The 21,157-nt window shown below is 42.1% G+C and overlaps 1 protein-coding gene across 1 annotated transcript in view; it reads right to left on the reverse strand.

Moving 5' to 3' along the window:
- Window positions 1-21,157, reverse strand: part of cdk15 (cyclin-dependent kinase 15) — a 66,644-nt gene that overhangs the window by 21,101 nt on the left and 24,386 nt on the right. Inside the window, exons 6-11 of the mRNA XM_083758633.1 lie at window positions 21,059-21,153; window positions 17,857-17,919; window positions 15,947-16,070; window positions 14,356-14,476; window positions 10,179-10,272; window positions 9,731-9,794 (exon numbers count right to left, since the gene is read on the reverse strand). Of these exons, the coding sequence (XP_083614759.1) occupies window positions 9,731-9,794; window positions 10,179-10,272; window positions 14,356-14,476; window positions 15,947-16,070; window positions 17,857-17,919; window positions 21,059-21,153 (561 nt within the window). The remainder of the gene's footprint in view (window positions 1-9,730; window positions 9,795-10,178; window positions 10,273-14,355; window positions 14,477-15,946; window positions 16,071-17,856; window positions 17,920-21,058; window positions 21,154-21,157) is intronic.

The following is a 21,157-nucleotide window of genomic DNA, read 5'->3' on the forward strand; positions in this document are numbered from 1 at the left end:
TACGAAGATACAAATACGCTGTGTAGCTTTGCATCTTGCATCTGCCCGTGTGAAGGCAGCATCTCTAATGTGGGTTATGCTCCCTTTACAGGCTCAATAATGGCCCAACTATCTGTGTACTGTATGTGTAATGCCTCGTGACCGTTGCATAGGCCTGTCGGAATCATTGCATAATCACCTAATCGCAATTATTTTGCATGTAATCATCATAATCGTTTCCATGTTGAAACATTTTTCATGCATTTTCTAAAAATGGCACGAATGGCAGGTCTGCAAGCTCATAAAGTACTGCACTTCTATAAAATAATCTAATATAAAATAATCAAATAAGTCAGTAATCTCTTATAATATTTGCCATATCTGTCCTGTCCAATTTGTTATTACGAAGCCTAAAAGACATACAGAAATTAATATGTTCAATGCCAAAAAATGAAATGCCGGTGAAAATCATTCAATTATTTGTCTGACATTTTAATCAGGGTTTCCACCCTGGTCAAATGAGAGGCTGGACATATAGACCGATTCAGTAGCGGGTCTCATGGTCGCAGCCTACGTATTTCCTGTAGGCGGACTCGACATAGCTGCGGGAGTAAAACCCTCACCAGGCGCACCTCTTCCACTACAGTGAACGGCAGAGTGACTGATGTTAGTTTGCCTCAATCTTTACTCCTTTACCTGCTTTTTTACTAACACTAACATTACAAAGATGCCCAGAACATCGAGATGAACCTGTGTAGTTTATGGCTGCTCCAACAGTAGTGGCAACATAAAAATAAAATAAAAACGGAATGTCTAATATCCACCGCGATGGCGGAGACCAGAGCCATTGAGTAATGGTTGAGACGAAGCAGTGAAAGATACATAACGCCAGTCTTACCCAATACCAAATATTTCTGTTTTATTAACACAAGGCTGCTGTACTTTATACCTCATACTTTAAATGCTTAGTATGAGGTATAAAATACAGCAGCCTTGTGTTCATAAAACAGAAAGATTGGGTATTGGGTAAGACTGAAATTATGTATCTTGCAGGATTCTTCACTGCTTTGTCTCAACCATTACTCAATGGCTCTGGTCTCAGCCATCGCGGTGGATATTAGACATTCCGTTTTATTTTATTTGTTATGTTGCCACTACTGTTGGAGCAGCCATAAACTACACAGGTTCATCTCGATGTTCTGGGCATCTTTGTAATGTTAGTGTTAGTAAAAAAGCAGGTAAAGGAGTAAAGTTTGAGGCAAACTAACATCAGTCACTCTGCCGTTCACTGTAGTGGAAGAGGTGCGCCTGGTGAGGGTTTTACCCCCGCAGCTACGTCGAGTCCGCCTACAGGAAATACGTAGGCTGCGACCATGAAACCGGTACAGAATCGGTCTATAGAGAAAACGGGAGACGTGACACTGACACACATCACATCACAGATGCTAGTACGGTAACAGATGCTTATCACGCCATGTCTGTCTAAGGTGGAATGGGACGGTACAGAGAGTTAACTACTAAACCAATTTTGACCCGAGGACGATTCTACAAATGCCTTCTAAATCCTGACAGTTTTCTGAAAAACCTATGTTTCTATGTCAGTGTTGTTCTCAAACTATTTCATGTCAAGGACCCCAGAATTATATGTACTAGTCCTTACCCGTTGTGAGATATTTGCCCCCCCTTGTGGCCGTGAAGGGTACTGCGCCCGGGTGCGTTTGTAATTGACTAATACATTAATTAATAATCATTAATGTGTCAAAACGAAAAAAGCCCTCCATATGCATATGGTCAATGCCTGTGTGAAAAGTGGGAGTGATTGGTGCAGGCAGTAAGGAGTTACCGCACTGTTTCTGACAGACACACACACAGACACACACACACACACACACTCAGACATTCGGTTAATTATAGTATGATGATATGATTTGGCCGCAGACCCCAATCTCAAAATATGTTGTTCCAGGGACCCCCCAGAATCAAAGACTTGAGTTAAAAACGTTCGCTCTGAAAGAATATACAGTATATATATTCAAAGATTTGCGACACATTTTCACGATTTTTCAAAAATAGCAGATCTAAAAGCTCATGAGCTTATAGATCTTGAGCTTGTAGAGCTTGTAGATCTGCTGATTATATATGCCTTCGTGTTTGTGTGTAAATAAGTGTGTAATAAGGATTTCACTGTGTAGAACTACTAGAACGTCACTCACAAAACCTCACTAGTGATTCCTAGACTGACAATTATTCTTCTGGAATGCACAGTAAACCTCAACTCTATGACATCACCTAAAGCCTCAGTCCTGTCCTAGCAGGAAGTCCTTTTATGGTAATAACATGGCATCACCTGTGTCATGCCTGGCTTCCTGGTACTGTAGGGCGGGCTCTGTTGCCATGGCAGCCAGACCATCACTGACTCAGCTCTCCTGCCCTACCTTAAACCAACAACTAGATCTTTGTTTTGTTTTACCCTGCTCGCTTCACTCATCACATGAATGAAACAACAGCCCTCTGTTGCTGTCAAAGCAGTAAATTAATGACCTGCTGTATTTCATCATAACCACAGTCCCACACAAAATGAGCACAAAAAAAACAAATAACCGAGCTATAAAGCTCACAACGGTGCTGTGAGCTTCATTGTATATCTGAAAATGTTAACCCATTAAGACCGTAGGGTGATTCTACAAATGCCTTCTGAATCAGTAGTTCGTCAAATTGAAATTTGGACGACTTGCGTAATGTATGCATAGCATTCCCACATGGATGGGCATGCTGTTAACAAACTGCCGTTTCGTGCCTGCCTGTGTGAGTGTGTGCACCAGCCTGCGTGAGTATGTGCATGAGTCTGTGCCACACGTGCATGCATGTCGTCACGCACAGTACAGATGCACTGCATATTGATGAGCAAGCAACATGTAGGCAGGTGCAAGTGTAGGCAGGCTGGCGGACACCCACACACAACCACTGCACGTGTGCGCATATACCCCACACACACACACACACACACACACACACACACACACACACACACACACACACACACACACACACACACACACACACACACACACACACACACACACACACACACACAATCTTTATTTTATTTGTTATAATTTGTATATTTGTTATTATTCTTGAGCTAGGTTTTACCCTAAGCCTGAAGCAGAAAATAGCTGAGCTGGTACATCTGTTATTTTTGGCACACAACTAAGTATCAGGAATAACTCTAGCCCCAACCCCTAAAAACCTAACCTCTATAGTGCATAATCCTATCAATCCTTTGTCTTTTCCACCATTCTGGTACGGTCTGTCCTGGTTTTCCTCCTACCTATCAAACAGAAGTTATTTTGTCAATCTAGCTGAGTTTGACTCAGACAAACACGACATCGGTTCTTGTATTCCACAGGGCTCGATTCTTGGTCCACTGCTATTCTCCCTGTACATACTGCCATTGGGAGAACTCATTACCAATCGCGGAGTCAATTTTCATTTCTATGCTGATGATACCCAACTATATCTTTCTGTGGCTCCAGATGATCCCTGTGCTTTAGACCCGCTGTTGACCTGTCTGTCTAGCATCAAATGATGGATGAGTGAGAACTTTCTCAAGCTAAATGAGGATAAGACAGAAGTTCTCATAATCGGTTCTAGTGAGCAGAAAGAATCAATAATAAGCAGACTGTAGAAAGTAACAGTACAGTAAAGAACCTGGGGGTCATTATTGATTCTGAATTTAATTTTAATTCACACATTAATCATGTTACCAAGATCACCTTAGAAATATTGCACGAATCAGAGATTATTTGTCTTTGGACGATGCAAAAACGCTAATCCACGCCTTTGTTTTTTCTCGGCTTGATTAATGCAATGCACTTTTTTCTGGACTGCTTAAGAAAACAACTGACAGATTATAACTTGTCCAAAATGCAGCAGCCAGAGTTTTAACTAGAACTAAGATGAGAGAACATATTACTCCAGTTTTGGCTTCACTGCACTGGCTTCCGGTTGTTTTTAGGATTGATTTTAAAATTATTTTACTTGTGTATAAAGCTCTCAATGGTCTCGCACCTTCCTACCTACATGACTGCCTGCCTAAATATGTCCCAAACCGCCCCTAAGGTCTTCCACTGCTTGTCTGCTCGCTTTGCCTGAAAAAATGGCAACTAAAAAATACGGGGAACTGCTTCTACGGGCCGACGGCATGGAACAAACTCCCACTGTACCTTCGACAGGCAGCCTCTGTAGACATTTTTAAAGCACAGCTCAAGACCCACTTCTACAACATTGCTTTTAATTGATCTTTTATTTTTTGTTATTCATGTCCTCACTGTATTGCATTACTGCTTGTTTTTTAATGTCTTTGCCTTGCTTTTTTTCCATTGCTCTGTAAAGCACTTTGAGCTGCATTTCATGTCATGAAAGGTGCTATACAAATAAAGTTTTATTATTATTATTATTATTCAAAAAACCATTTCTTTTGTAAGGAGGACCAGGAAAATGGTCCTAAAACAAACAAAAGCTGTACCCTCACAAGTGTGACCCCAACTACAGTAATACAAGCGTGCGCACACAGTCGCACACACACACACACACACACACACACACACACACACACACACACACACACACACACACACACACACACACACACACACACACACACACACACACACACACACACACACACACACACACACACACACACAGCGCTCTAACATTAGGATGAGTCAGAGGAGACATAGTCGTTGTAAAACCACACAGTCTGGAGGTCGTCTGCTGTACTTTTTCCATCAATTCATCATCGGCCTCTCCCACAACCCCCTCTGACCAGAGACACTGCACGCGCACACACGCACACACAGATCATAGAAATACTCACACAAACACAACTCCACCCTGACCATAGATACATAACACAAATACACAACCCCAGAGCTGGCCTGACTATAGAAACGCAACCCATAGTCACAACGGACACACACAGACAGACAGACAGACAGACAGACAGACAGACAGACAGACAGACAGACAGACAGACAGACAGACAGACAGACAGACAGACAGACAGACAGACAGACAGACAGACAGACAGACAGACAGACAGACAGACAGACAGACAGACAGACAGACAGACACACACACACACACACACACACACACACAATGGGTCTATACAACTGAGTCCATTTAACTAAGAGAGTATACACATGAACGCATAAAAGCCTGATTTATATTCAGGAGCGTGCCAGTGTCGCGCTCGCCAAATAGCAGATCTGCAAGCTCACAACGCGTATAGGCTACACAAGCGCAAGTGACTCTTGCACTTGTGGCTCTGACGGCCAGGCAAAAGGTTATGCTCAGGAGTTGGTTCTGGGAACCCATCAGAACTCACAACTTCACTGTCACATGCAGTCACAGTCACAGCCCGTCTTGTCTAGGTCTTGCACTTCTATGTTTGATTTATTGAAATATGTATTAACAGTTTGCAGAATTACAGTGCATTTCAAGCACAACTCAATACAAAGACTGATAACTGTGAGTGGACGACACAATAAGGCATTACACTTGTTTACAAGAGGGTCCACCTTGTTCAATTCATCAAAACATTTAGAGACGTACAAATAGACACATCTATATAGCCAAAGAACAGAACAGGAATTCGTCGACCCTAAGCCATTCCAGCCTGTCAAAGTGGGCAGGGGTGAGGTGGGTTCGGGGGGTGAGGCCAAGTAGGAGCCTGACCAGTTTGTTTTGGGAGGTCTGGAGCCTTGTTTTAAGGGCCTTTGAGGTGCTGTGTTACCAAGAGGTGCATGCATAGTCGAAGAAACCTTGTATGAGGGCTCCTGTTAGGGTCTTCAAGGTGTTTTTGGTGACCAGTGAGTGAAGAGATCCTGTAAAGGAATCTTGTTCTTTGATTGACTTTTTTGATTACGTTGGTGGCCATTTTATCACCGGAAAGATTAGCCTCCAGGATGGAACCTAGGTAGGTAATTTAATCTTTTCGTGTGATAATATTGCCACCCACTCTAACCAAGAAGCCATCTGCCTTGCTGAGATTACTATTTGATCCAGTTTTTCTCAGGTGTAAGGATAGTTTGTTATCAGCGAGCCAGGTGCAGATTCTACCGAGTTCAGAGCTGAGGGTCTTTTCAACCTGCAGTATGTTCCTGTCTGCGAACAGGAACAAGTTGCAGTCACAAGCTGATGTCATGTCGTTTACATATAGGAACAGTAAAGCCTCTAGTATGCTTCCTTGTGGAACGCCACAGCTCACTGGTTATAGTTCATGATCTGGTTTTCATTGTTCCTGTTCTATATTCATGTCTTCCCCAGCTGTATCTCATGTGTAATCAGTCCTCATAAAAGTCTTGTTCCCCAGTCAGTCGTTGTCTGGTCATTGGTTCAGTGTTGCATCCTGTTAAGTTTGTGATTGTGACGTCTTCTCTGTCATTCTGTATTAAAACACCCGACTTATCAGGGTTCTGAACTCTGCCTGCTGTGCTGTCCTGTCTGTGTTTGGGTCCTCACCACATGTGACCGCACACCAGTAGCCTATGTGTGACATACTGTATGTGAAACAGCAACAAATAGCTGCTGCTGAGCCAAGTCAAACCAAGCTATGAGTTAGGCACAGAGCATGTTAGTTATATTGGATCATGGAGACAAACACATTGACAGAACGGGTCGTGGAGGAGTTCCGGGTTATGGAAGGTTCTGGGTTAGGGTTATACCCTTCAAAGTGAAAAAAACAACCGCCACAAGTAAAAAAGCACGCCCCAGTGCTGCATACTGTACGTCCCCCGTCATGTAAGACTCATTATCACAAGCTCTTACGAAAGGCACATATTAGAGAAGACAGTCAGCCGTGGAGCGGTCACAACTCTGGCCAAACGGAGCCACATTCACAAACATTCAGCAGAAAACCATGTTTTCCTGCATGGGCGCACCGACCGCACGACGTTACTGTAGGAACATACAGTACACACCTCCCCCATGGGAACTAGTTCACATTAATTCATTCCCGTAGAAGAACACCCCCGTGCCTCCCCGCACCTCTCCATACTTGTCCTTTTTCTTAAGAGAGTAGACATTCCTCCCCATGTGATGTAGGATGACTCTTGGAGTCTGAGGCAACGCAGAGTATAGGATTACCCGCTGGCCCAGACTCAAGACTGCACATTCCATTCTTATCTGCTCATCTTTACGCAACGGGACGGGGAGAGAGACAGAGAGAGAGAGAGAGAGAGAGAGTGGGAGGGAGGGGGAGGGCAGGGGAGATATGAAAGGGAAAAGAGAGGCTAAAGTTGTTGGAGATTTTTTTTAAACAAAGGGAACCGATTGTCCTGCAGGTTCGGCAGGTCAGGGCGGGTTCGGTCGTCTTGGTGATGTCACTCGCTCGCGTCCGATTTATGTGCCCACTGCACAAATACGCATGCACATTCACAGGCACACACAGACACACACGCACGCATGCACGCATGCACGCACGCACGCACGCACGCACGCACGCACGCACACACACACTTTTCAGTTCTTCCACTCTGTAATATCTAATAAAGCAAGAAATGGCTTGAAAAAGCGTACGTTTGACCGGGTCGGCACTTTGATGTTCAAAAAAACGTCTCGTGAGACTTCAGTCGATGTGCGGGTCATAAGGCAGTGTAAAGGCATGACCCACATTAAAAGACACTTTTACGAGCCCGCTGCAGAATCGTTAGCATCACATCAGTGGAATCAGCTTTTTTTTCCAGGCCAAGTGTGTTTGCGAACCTCCGAGGAATCCGCCTCGCTCTGCGGTTCGCTCGCGTACCGGGACGTGCCGAACGGAAAACAACACGCTACAAAAATGTTTGTTTTTTAAGTTCGAGAAAAATAAAACACACCTTTTGTGTATCACAGCCGCACGTCGTAAAGATTTTTCAACTTTGTGCACTTTAATGTTTCGATCGTAATGCCAGGAGAAGTTTATAGTAAATGCTTATAAAGTGCACAGTGCACTTGAAGCAAAGTGATACCAAATGTGCTGGCACAGTGTTGGTGCACAGAGAGAGAGAGAGAGAGAGAGAGAGAGAGAGAGAGAGAGAAGGGGGGGCTTTCAGTTACAGACTGGCTTTTGAAATGAGTTTGACTCATACCAACCAGAGACTGGAGAGGTCTCACCACAAAGCACAACTTTCCCTTCATGTCGTTAGCCAATGGCGCCCTCTAGTGCATTGTGTCTGCATGGCAGTAGATCACAGGAATAATGTTAATGCCTGGGTGGGTACAAAACCTGTGGTCCCTAGAAGTAGAAGATGTTCGAAAATAGCTGATCTGCAGCGAGTCAAATCACGGCGTATTGTGAGCCTGTAGATCTAGTCTATCTTCTAAATGCAATCCCATTGTGTGTCTACCTCTAAATTGGGTTTAAGCACATAAGCTACATTTTAGGCAGTACAGAAAACAATACTGAGGTTGCTAGTGTCAGATGTAACCACTTAAAAACATTCTAGACTTAGTAAACATTTGCTGCCAATGTATGCGGATTCAACAACATCCATTGAAAGATCAAATGCCTCAGTAAATACACTAGCTGACTTCAATAAGAGAGGAAGGAAGCAGTTATTTAGATCAGCTGATGTGGGTGTAGTTTGATCAGGGTGGAATTTTGCACGTGGATGGACCCTACCGCTGTCATTATATAGGACAGGCTTTATACCAGAATAAGCTAATAATAAGGAGTAGTTCACCCAGGAAATGACTTACACCAGTGGTTCCAAAACCTTTTCATGTCAAGGACCCCCAAATTGACACAAATTAGCCCGCAGACCCCCATTTGAAAAGATATGCCAGGGACCCCCATAAGAGAAGATATTTACGGCTCTAGCAATGATTCTCAACCCGATTAAATTCAAGCACCCCCAGTTTGACAATTTCTATTTCTGAGACCACAATTTATATTGTAAAATCAATGTTAATTTAACTCTGAGAGTGTACGATCCAATGTGCGATAGATGCCACCAGGCTCCAGCTAATCTTCTTCATATGTTTTGGACCTGTCCAGCCTTACAGTCTTTTTGGTCAGCTATATTTGATACTATTTCAGATGTCTTACAGTTGCCCATTGATCCATCCCCTGTTATTTCCCTATTTGGCGTCCTTCCTGTAACCACCCCCCCGCCTGAACATCAATCTGACATCAGTCTTTTGTGACTCCTCTGGCAAGACGTCTTATTCTTATGAATTGGAAAAACATACCCTCACATTCCCGTTGGATATCTCATATCTGATATACTATACTTTTTAAAATTGGAAAACAAATATTACACATTGCGTGGCTCAATCTCCAAATTCAGTAAAGTATGGCAGCCTTTTCTGTCTCATGTTGACCGCCTTACACTCGTGCCCCCGATTGAACCTGAATATCTGTCACCTGACTAGCCAACCTTGTCTGGATGATGTGTGTGACCATGAACTGATTTGTATAATGACTAAATTGGAGTTGTTTTTAGTTTTTGTTTCTTGTTATCTGTACAAACGGGTCCATTTGGTTCCATTTGTACACTCTCAGAGTTACAGACCCATAAGGGTCCATTTGGTTCCAAACTACCATTTAGCTGGGGACCCCCTGGAACTCCCTCAATGACCCCTGGGGGTCCCCGGACCCCACTTTAGGAACCACTGAATTACACACCCCATGAAGCCTTAATTGAACTCATGGAGATTACATTTTTGACGTATTCCTAAGCCAATAGTTTGACAGACAGACCTGGTTTGTAGTTGGGTAGTTCACTCACTCCTGGCCAACTCTCCTCAGTGGGAACTCCAATAACCTGCAGGTGAAATAGATTCAGACACCGTGTAAATGAAAGAACACCATACATGGGCAACTGGCGGCCCGGGGGCCCACCTTCACTTAATGTGGCCCTCGGGGAAATATCGGAATACTGTTATTGATATAATTTGTTACAATTCCAAGTAAACATGACCCGCATTAATTACTTCTGTAATTATTAAAATGTTATTGTCCTTTTTATGTCTGATGAATTTGTATTTAGTTCTAGTTCTTTAATTAAAGGCATTTGAAAGGCAATGAAATTAAACAAATATATAATTATAACAAGTATGTATTAACCTAATTGACACTGCGTTTCGCTGGCTATGAAGTGTATTATGCTGCTGTATCGTCATGGTAACTGAGCGGCCTCTATACTCACTGCCCAGATCTTCTGGAGCTGTTCAAAGACGTCAGCCACACCTGGGAACGCCGGCGCTCCGTGCAGCATCTCAACGAAAATACACCCAGCTCCCCTATGAAAATCAAAACAAGACAATGTACAATTTAGGCATTTAGCAGGCGCTCTTAATCCAGAGCAATTTACAATAAGCACAAAAAAACAACAACACAAGGTAATACATCAAATGCATAGAAGTAGTCATCTAGGTCTATCAGAAATAAACCAAGAACCTAACATCAGTCTAACAGTAGAATGTCCCTACATTGAAACCCATACGTTGTTGACCGGAGTCCCTCAGGGCTCTATACTAGTATATCTTTGTTGAAAATAGCCCCATCGACAAGCTCACAACGCGCAACGCATTGCGCCGTGACCTCTGACACTTTCAATTCCTTAGCATTCTTTTTTGTGTCCAGCGTTGATGTATAGGAACATGACATTTAGGGGCTAAACTTACCCCACTCACCATGCACTATCACACAGCCAACGTGAAATTATTTCAAACGTTTCTGTTGATCAAACATAATTCATAAGGTTTCCATGGACTAATTATTCATCTGCGTCAACAACGATGAAGCGTTTCCTTTTGGCCCTTTGAATGTCACAGATCTCTACAACCAGTGAATTCTTCTGTCAGGTTATTTTATCGGAGTAAGTGGGTCAAGCTTGAAAAGAGATGTTTAAGGCAGTGTTTCTCAACCCTTTCAGGCTGCGACTCCCCAACATAATCATATTTGAATGGGGACCCCCCCACCCTGACAAGCACTTGGGATTGTAGGAGTTGTGGCATTACATTTAGTTTGACTCCGTTCCATGACCACAGATCTATATTGTTGGACCATTTGTTATACTATACGTTATTCTATGTGTGTTGAGTCCTTTTGACACAGTAATGCCTTATAATGCCACACACACACACACACACACACACACACACACACACACACACACACACACACACACACACACACACACACACACACACACACACACACACACACACACACACACACACACACACACACACACACACACACACACACACACACACACACACACACACACATACACACACACACAGTTTGAGAGCCCCTGCTTTAAGGGGATGGTACTGTAGCTACAAATAGCCTTTCTCAAACACACAAATATGTGATGATTATTTTCCCTGTTTTACATCACAGCCATTTGACAACATGTGGTTCTAATAAATATTATCCGCTATCTGGAAAGACCAGAGAAAAATCTGTCCAAACATCATTAGGACACAAAAATATTGTTTTACTCCCTCCAATTAAACCATTAAGACCTGAGGGCAGGAAGATTTTTTTTAATCTTCTAAATCAAGGTCAAGTACCCCTAAAATGATTTTGGTCACGGACCCACATCTAACTTTGGCTATTCAAAAATAGCACATCTACAAGCTCATATCATGGCACGAAGTGACACACTATGAACTTGTATATCTACTATTTTTGAATAGCCAAAGTAAAAGATATATGGTTAAAATCTACAATGACACATGCAGAATGCTTTCCCGGTTTCATTGCGTTAATGAATCTCTCCGCAGCTTTTTGGGAAAATACTTAACAAAAGAGATACTATATGTATATGAGGTACTTAACTTCCAAAATCCAAATATCTTTTTTATCTTTTTTCCTTATTTTCTTTCTCTGGCTCAGAAAGATGATATTGGGAGAAAGAAGCCAAGAGGCTAACTTTCTCTCCACACGCAACTGCCCCGTCCCTTGCAGCCAGCCAGCCAACACTGTGCTCAGTGTGCTGGCAAACACACACCAACACTTAGTGAATTAAAAGCTATTTAGTTGTCCTAAAAGTCATGTCTGATCTCCCCGTTACGTTGCTATGATATACAGTTACAGTATAGGGCAGTGGTTCTCAAACCTTTTTGTCTCAGCTGGTCACGCCTGCAAATAACATTTTCATTCACGGCATTCCTGAATTATATTGTTACTTCATACATTTATCATGACATTGATATTGCGCAATGTAAATGTACATCTAAATATGTAAATCTTTATGTACAGATAAAGTATGTCACGAGGTGAACGTGAGAGATTAGGACAGAGTAAGTAACTTTATTAAACTTTGTTTAACCACTTGTACCCCAGCATCCCAATTCTGGATGGAATATTCACCCACATAGATTTTTGGTGAAGAGATTTGATTTAGGTAAATAATAATAATAATAATAATGCACAAAGTACAGTGATACTCAAGTCTATTTTACTAAGTAAAGACGAAAGAGGGTAATCAAAAAGTGATGAATTCCAAATATTATCAAAGTGTGAAGTGTAAGAAACCCTGGCATAGGGTATACCCCATGCACTGCACTGCCTGCATGCACATGGTGACCAATTGAAGAGTGAACACCGCAAAGTACCAAGTGCTGATTTAAAAGGTGAAGTGGAAACAAGCAATATTAAAGGGATACATTTTCCCACCCTGCAGGGGGTTTTCAACGTTTTCCAGGCCAAGGAACCCTTAGCTAAGAGTAAGAGAGAGATGAAGCAGGGACCCCCACTACATATACTATCTATTATTACAAACCGCTTCATTCCACGCCTCGTTTGCGGCTTCACGTTTGTCATGAACGTGCAACGTATCATTGCTGTCGGGTGGAAACCTCATTGTGTCCAAACTTTTACTTGTCAGGATTCGAATTAAAAAAACACCAAAAGTAGCAGACTCCAAAGGTGGCGTGAGGACACGTTTCATGCTTTTCATGTGAGGCTGTAGTGTGATCAAGTTACGTAAAAACACAAAACAGTGAGAGGTTTCTGCTCGACAGCGACAGTTATGTCTTTTTGCACAGTCCTTTTTTCACTGTAGGAAATCTGGGTCAACTTGTTGGTAATTTGAGGTTGTGTTATTGCTAGATTTCTGCGAAATCTGCTGTGACATATAATTAACATATAATCAGCGAATCAAGGCTGCAGTGGAAAATGTGTGCTTCAAAAGCTACAATCAATAACTGCGTCTGATTCGATTATACTCGATATTGGATGCAGTGGTGTAAAGTAAAGTGCATATCTATTAAAGTACTGTACTTACTTTCTTCAGTATGTACAATACTTTTACTTCTAACATACTACATCTCAGAGGAAAATATTGTACACTTTGCCTCCACTACAATTATATGAAAACTTTAGTTACAATTTACTTTGTATATTGTGAAAAACAAAACACTCAACCAGCCTATTTATATCTGATCTACAAGCTCCCTGAAATGTTTTAATACATTTTGAACTTGTTCAAACATTCTGCACAATGTGATTGGATGTTTGAATCAAGACGGCATGCGTGACAGATTAAAAACATGGAACCCTAGCGTCCGTTTTCTGGGCACGTCAAAATGGGCGAACACTCGTCCGAAAATAGCCGAGTTCATAACACGCCGCAACGTCAAAGAGATTTGGTTTGGACAGAAAGGAAGGAGGGGGTGAAGTACAGATCCTTGGGGGACCTCACTCGGTCAACAAAATATATTGAGGCTTAAGTGGTTAAGTTTGATCCCCGCACCATATGATTTTTTCCCTTAGTCTATCATTTTTAATGTAATTGATAGACTGATGGATTAGGAGAAATGCGTACTGTCACTACAAACACATCATTCATATATACACAATCAGTTGTAGGGGTTGTGCTTAAAGGAGTAGCTCACCCCAAAAATTGACTTACAACACATGAAGCCTTGAATTAATGTACATATGTTTTTAGTCTTTGTTGTGTAGAAGAGATCCTGTGGAATGAACACAAGCCATCATGGGTGCGTGCGGGTGTCAGAGACCGAAAATAGCCTTTTCGATGCCATCGTGGCCCACCAAAAATACATTTTACTAGAACTAGACAAAGAAATTAAAAACTTTTCACATAACTAATATGATAAAACTAAACATAATTCTATTCAAAAAGACTATGACTAAAACCAAATCAAAATTGTCTGTCAAAATCCAACAGATAGGACGAGGTGATACTGTGATGAATTGAAAATGGAGGACCCTTATTATGTAAACAAGCCTTATTGCTTTTACTGGATTTATCCTCTTAGAGGATGTTGTATTGACCTGTACTTTCGTTGAACTGTATCCATTCTACAAACTGTTAATAACACTTTCAATCAATGGATCAAACTGACCATAAGTCCAGTGCCGTGGAATAGTCCGTGGAGCCCAGCAGAACGTCGGGGGGTCGGTACCACAGGGTCACCACCTCAGATGAGTAGGTCTGGCAGGGAATGGACTTGGAGCGGGCCAGCCCTGTGTGTGTGTGTGTGTGTGTGGACAAACGCAAAATGTATGTACACATTAAAAAGTGCTATTTTTTAACTGCCGGCCCAGCCCAAGCTCAACGCTAACCTAAACCACCAACCTAACCGTAACCTCAAAATCCCCATCCCTCACTACAACGTAACCTAAAACTCTAAACCCCCAACTTTTTTTTTCTTTCAAGTTATTTTTTGGCAGATAGTGTAGAGAGAAACATGAAATATGGAGAGAGTAGGACAAGTGACAACAAATCACAAACTGACCAGACAGGAATTGAACTAGGGACTCGCTGTCAGGCATTAGAGCCCATGTGGTAATATGCACCCTAATCATTTGGCTGTCAGGTTGCCTACCAATCTTTCTAATCCCAAAATGACCCTTTTCCTCATGGGGACCAGAATGACGTCCCCACAAGGGTTTACTTTTCTTGTGTTTTTGAAGGGCTCTAGCCCCCTTAGCAGCCAAGTCTAAGGACTTTAATGTTTGTTTAGAGCACTTATGACGTAATTCATTTGCCAGCCAAGTCTATGGACTTATTGCTTGTCTAGTGCACTAAATGACGACATAAGACGCTGTGTGGTCACCCCTCACACGTGTGATTTTTACTATCCTCGCTGGGATATTTGATCCCCCAAAAAGATAGTGAAACATCCTTCAGACAGACACAGATACTCAAAACACAGGTAACGCACGTTTTCAAAGCACTGTCTATGTCAACTACATGAACACATTGAGTGCCACCTGGTGGCCTAAAGTGGAGGTGCTTGGGTGCCACGTGATGAGAATCAATTCCACTATGATGCATGTCCGGTTTTGGGTTCCATCTTAGTAGTATTACCGAGCTAAAATGAGGCCAATCCTTGCTCTAGAAAACGCTGGCAATGTTCCAATCACGATAATCACAAATGACCTCCGAACATCGACGATTTGTTCAAAACAGCGCCGTAGTTTCAAAGAAAAGAGCATGCAAAGGCCGCGGCTAATACAGCTAATGGTTATGGAGAAACAGAAGCAGTGCTGGCGAGGCCTTAGCAAGCGTCCTTAGAAACCGGAGCGATTCCAAACATGAAATACAGAGATGGCTGCCACCTGCGGGTGAGCAGCCATCTTGCTCATGTGACCCACACCTGTACTGAAAGGTCTGGTGGTATTTTTATATGCTCTCCTCTCCTCAGTTCTGTTCTATTATAGTGAGTTGTGCCATGTTACACACCTACTTTTACTGTATTATTAATGTATTATTTAATCTAGGACCACCTTGACGAACACATTATCATCTAGGCTGATCTACAAGCTCACAACGTGGCGCTTTGCGCCGCGTTGTGAGCTTGTATATCGGATCTTTTCACTAGTTTGGGTCGCAGGGGAGACATCAAATTTCTCTTTCGGATCACGTCAGGCTAAAAGGTTTGGGAAGCACTGATCTAGGCTGTGGGAGTCACAGGGACGTTATGGCCTCACCAAAGTCGGCCAGTTTGAGCTCTCCCAGGTAGCTGATGAGCAGGTTCTGGGGCTTCAGGTCTCTGTGGAGGATCCTGTGACTGTGGATGTACGAGAGGCCTCGGAGCAGCTGGAACATGAAGATCTGCAGAGAGTGAGAGAGAGCATGGATTCAAGTAAAATAAAAATGTTTGTATGACCAAGCCCTAATGTGCGAGAGAGAGAGAGAGAGAGAGAGAGAGAGAGAGAGAGAGAGAGGGGTGCACCCAGTACATTGGCTGAGGTGATTTCTATACTAAATCACCTCAGCCAATGTACCAATGTACTTATAATATTATTATAAGATACCTACGCTATTATAAATACTTTATTGTCATTGTTTTTACACAAAAGCAACGGAATTACGTTTAGAGCTCCACAGGCAATAAATCAACCCCAAATGAAAGAAACCCCACAGATAAATAATAATATACCCAAAGTGCAATTTGCTGTGTGCAATGTGCAAAGTCCAATTATGTTGTAGGGCAGGCCGCGATGAATGTGAATGAGGTGTCTTATTGGTTTTGTGTTGTATTGCATTGCATTCCATTTCACTGTACTGTCTTGCGTTCCAATCAATTGTATTGCATTGTATTGTGGGCAGCTGGTCTTTGTCTCAAGACACATTTGAAAGAGAGAGAGAGAGAGAGAGAGAGAGAGAGAGAGAGAGAGAGAGTGGTGTTATACTGCAATGTAGAAATATTCATTTACAAGTAAAAGTCCAGAATCAAAAATGTACTTGAGAGACGTTGTGAGGGACAGAAAGAGAGGACAAGAGAGTCCACGTTGGAAATAAGGCTTTTGACCCTTTGTGTTATCCTTTTCACTTTGTCCTGTGTACATTGCTTTGTTCTGTGCACATTGTACATCAATCATTCAACACAACACGACACATTGCGTTGCAACACGTTGTGAGCTTGTGGATCAGCAATTTTCTACAAAGATATTTAAGGTAGAGCGAAAACAGAAATAGACCCTAGTATAGAGCCCTGAGGGACTCTGCTAGACACAGTGTGGGGTTTATGTGGTTAATTGCACGGGAGCAATGATACATAATTAACGTAAATAATGGCGCCCTGAGGAGTGTCTGAAATGTGTTTTTACTGCGTGGCTCAGTATGGGCCGAGCCGTCTAGACCAGGGTCTGTTTGTGTGTCTGTCGGTGTGTGTGTTTGCTTGCTGTCCGGAGGCTGATCTTTAAAATCGTTGGACTGATCAGCACCAAATCTCTTGTGCATGCTGCCAGTAGTAGGTCAACGAAGTACCTTGATGTATTCTATATATCGTTGCCGTCGAGCAGAAACATCATATCTTGAAATTTCCACTTCTTCGACATTTAATGCCCTAATTCATCATACAAGCGTGTCAAGTAGTAAAGATATCCGACCTACAATCTCACAATGTGTTGCGGTGCGACGTGAGCTTGTAGATCAGCTATGTTCAGTATTTCGTATATATATTCTTTTAATAGTAATAAAACATGAACGGTTTTGGACCACCTGTCACCTATGCAGTTTTTCAGAATTCAAAACCGGTCCAAAACTGTTACTTTACAGGAATTAAATGAGCAAAAGTAGCAGATCTACAAGCTCAATGCGTGTCGCCTCGCAAAATGCTTCGAACTTGCGGACCTGCAACTTTTGTGTGATGCTGTGGTATGTGATCAAGTAGGGTGTTAAATTACAAAAACGAAACAAAAAATGAAACACAAAAAAACCCGTCCAAAATGGAGATAAGAGGTTTCTGCCCCACGGTGTTGTTAATATTTAACTGAGCATGAGCTACAGACAGACAGACAGACAGACAGACAGACAGACAGACAGACAGACAGACAGACAGACAGACAGACAGACAGACAGACAGACAGACAGACAGACAGACAGACAGACATACCCTGGTGTTGTATGAATGCAGGCCCCCTGGGTGTTGGATCATGTACTGAGCCAGGTCTGTTTGCTGCAGGCAGAGAGAGAGAGAGAGACAGAAGGGGGAGGCATTTACAACATGTTATATACGCGCTTAGGAGGAGACAATTAGACATCCCCTCGAGTTGACCCACTATTATCCTCCCTGCCAGAGTCATTATTTTACTTACGATCCGTTAAATAGTACCATTTGTGCAATCAGAAGGTCTCCCGCCACCACAGCGCCTTCTAGAGCCAAGATGGCCGACATTTCTTGTTAACCAATTAGGACCTGAGGCCAATTCTTTAATAAGAAAATTATCTTCTAAATTCTAACAGATTTCTGAAAAAACATATGTTGACTATATCAGTGGTGCTCAAACATTTTCATGTCAAAGACCCCCCAAATTATATGTAGCCTATTTGGCTGCCGACCCTCCATCTAGAAATATTTTGGTCCAGGGACCCCCCAGAAGCAACGATTTTGTTAACCGTACACACATGTACGCACACACGCAGAGACGTGGCGCATTATATAGTAGATATTGTCCCAATGAGGTACGGTGGAGTCTGCACATGGTACGACTGTGGAACAGAATACTGGGGTTGAACCCTAACAGAATTGTAAGAAAGATTCTTGAGTGGGATATTTTGATCAAGGGTGCATGGGCTACTGACATGTACGATATTCTTACGAGAGCTGGTTATGATTCTGAAGACCATTATTATAATAAACAACAAGTAGAGGTTAATGTAATAAAATTAATTATTTTTCAAAATGTAAAGGATAGATGGGCACTGGATATATGGTGTAAACCAAAGCTCCGCACATACTGTGAGATAAAACATGTCTACCAGACAGAAAACTATGTACTGTATAATCTGTCAAAAAAGAAACGATCCTTATGTGCCCAAATTAGAGCTGGCATACTCTGCATATTGAGACAGGTAGATATGTAGGCACGGTGGAGGAGGATAGACTATGTATTATGTAGTCAGTGTGATCTAAAGGAAATCGAAAATGAAATGCATTTTGTTTTTTATTGTCCATTCTACAACTCTATTAGGGAGAGACTTTTTAATAAGATAGACCCAAACCATGAATTTGTATGGTTGGAGGACTTCGAGAGACTGAAGCGCCTGTTTCAAAAGTACACCTTTTCATTTGCCTCATTCCTTGAAAAGGCCTGGTCAATTTACATTTACATGTAAAATGGCCTTGTTATGTTTATTTTCATTTTGTTTTCTTTTTTGTTCGAATAATGTACAAATATGTTACATATTTGTACATTATTCGAAACAAAATATTATATGTATGAACAGGAAGGACTGTAGTGTCAGTTGTATTCAATGTACTCTGTGAAATGTGTCATATAATCCCATATGGGATGGGCCAAAGTGGCATGACACGAAAATAAATAGTTAATTCATTCGTTGTTGTTATAATGGTTATCATCCAGCTTGTGTCCAAATCTCTTCTCACAATGTCTCTAAGTGGCAATGCCCTCATCATTAATCCAACAATAGTAATGTCAAATCTAGAACAGTTACTTAATATAAACAATAATGTCATTGTGATTAATGTCTGCCATTCACTGGAAAACCCTAGCATCATTGACCCTGTAAAAAAGGATTTGAGAAATATGATACAAGAACTGTTAATTATGTTAAGGCAGTTTGTGCAACAAGCTGAAGTCAAAATATGATCGTTATGATGAAATAAATGGTGCATTGGTGCAATATAGTGCTCACACAAACATTCACATACAGTAGGAAGGAAGGAAACCATGCAAAGATCTGGTAATTAAGGGTTCAGTGGCCGCTCCACCATACCTCAATACCCTCATACCTGTCTAACTACTTCACTGACTGTATTCGTGCTCTTTACGAATGCTGACAAATAAATATATTATTTTTAAGCCGTGGCTCACCTGGCTGGGTATGTGTAAAGATGATCAGAGACCACAAAATGAAATGACACTTCATAAAGTTACCAAAGGGGCATAATTCAGCTTTTCAAAGGGCTTTGTGTACAGTGCGCTCTCTCAAGCCACACTTTCTGATGAGGTCTGTCTATTAAGGATTTAATTTGGGCTGTTAGTGTTGACTGAGTGTTTCCATTGCACTGGGACGTGAGCCCACAGTCTGCCATTACCAGCACTATGCAAAATAATGGGTGTCGGTGTGACTGCAAATCATCGCTGTGCACTTGGCACGCACCGTACTTGTGCCTTGCTAAAAGCAACATTTGAGTAAGCTATATGACAGTAATTAGCCTGCAAAAAACAAAATGTAAATGTCTCAGTGAGAAAATCAATCTATATTGTTTTAATGAATAGTTTTAAACTTATTTGGGCAGCAGCAACTCCACGGCACACTGGAGGTACTCCGAGTCCCACCAGTTGAGAATGGCTGATCATAATATATATATACAGTATGCATGGATTAAAGCAAAAATAAAACCTCACGGCTGAAAAAATGTGCCATGTCCTATTATGCTATTTGTGTAACGGTGTGAAAGGAGCCCCTCACACTAGTGCTGATTCCTAAACCATTAACATAATATGTACAATGATGATGTTCTAGTAACATTGTTCCTGCTGTTGTACATACTTAACCTTCGCCAGATTGTGGCAGTATTGAGTTCACAAGTTCCCTCCTCCTGCCTGCATCTGGGCTCTCTCAAGCAGAAACGATGAACCCGGAAGCAGCGGGACAAATATCTGATATCTCCATAATCATTTCGAGTTGTAGTCCTGTTAGGTTGAGTTTACATTTGCGCTGTGGCAGCGCTTCAATATGTCATACAGTAAGTCTTGCGTTGATCCCACCTCTAGCGGCCCCATACAGCCGCATATCTCTCTGTCAAGAATTGGTCCGGAGTACATTGTCTCTGCCTGAGAGATTCCAGACTCACTTTTCTGGCAGAATGCAAATGTTGTCCAGCAGGGGGAGTGGTTCCACCAGGCTAGTACATACTGCCACCCAGGTCAATAAATCACAGATTGAGTCTTTAACCTTTGCTTTTATGAAATATCTGTGACCATTAGGGTTTTATGGAAAATGCTTCTGAAAATATTGCCAGTTTGACAACTTCAAATGGCTTCTATGGAATCCAATATCAGTCGTGACGACTGAGACCTTGAATCCATGAGTGTGTTCTTGTTATAATGCGTAATCGTGTTACTCACCACATATTCAAACACAAAGGTGAGAGACTCTCTGGTGTGGATGATGTCATGAAGCAGCACGATGTTGGCGTGCTTCAACCCCTTCAGCAGGGAGGCTGT

This window comes from Protomyctophum parallelum (genome assembly GCF_964188405.1).
Source record: "Protomyctophum parallelum genome assembly, chromosome: 23".
In the NCBI taxonomy this organism is placed as follows: Eukaryota; Metazoa; Chordata; class Actinopteri; order Myctophiformes; family Myctophidae; genus Protomyctophum; species Protomyctophum parallelum.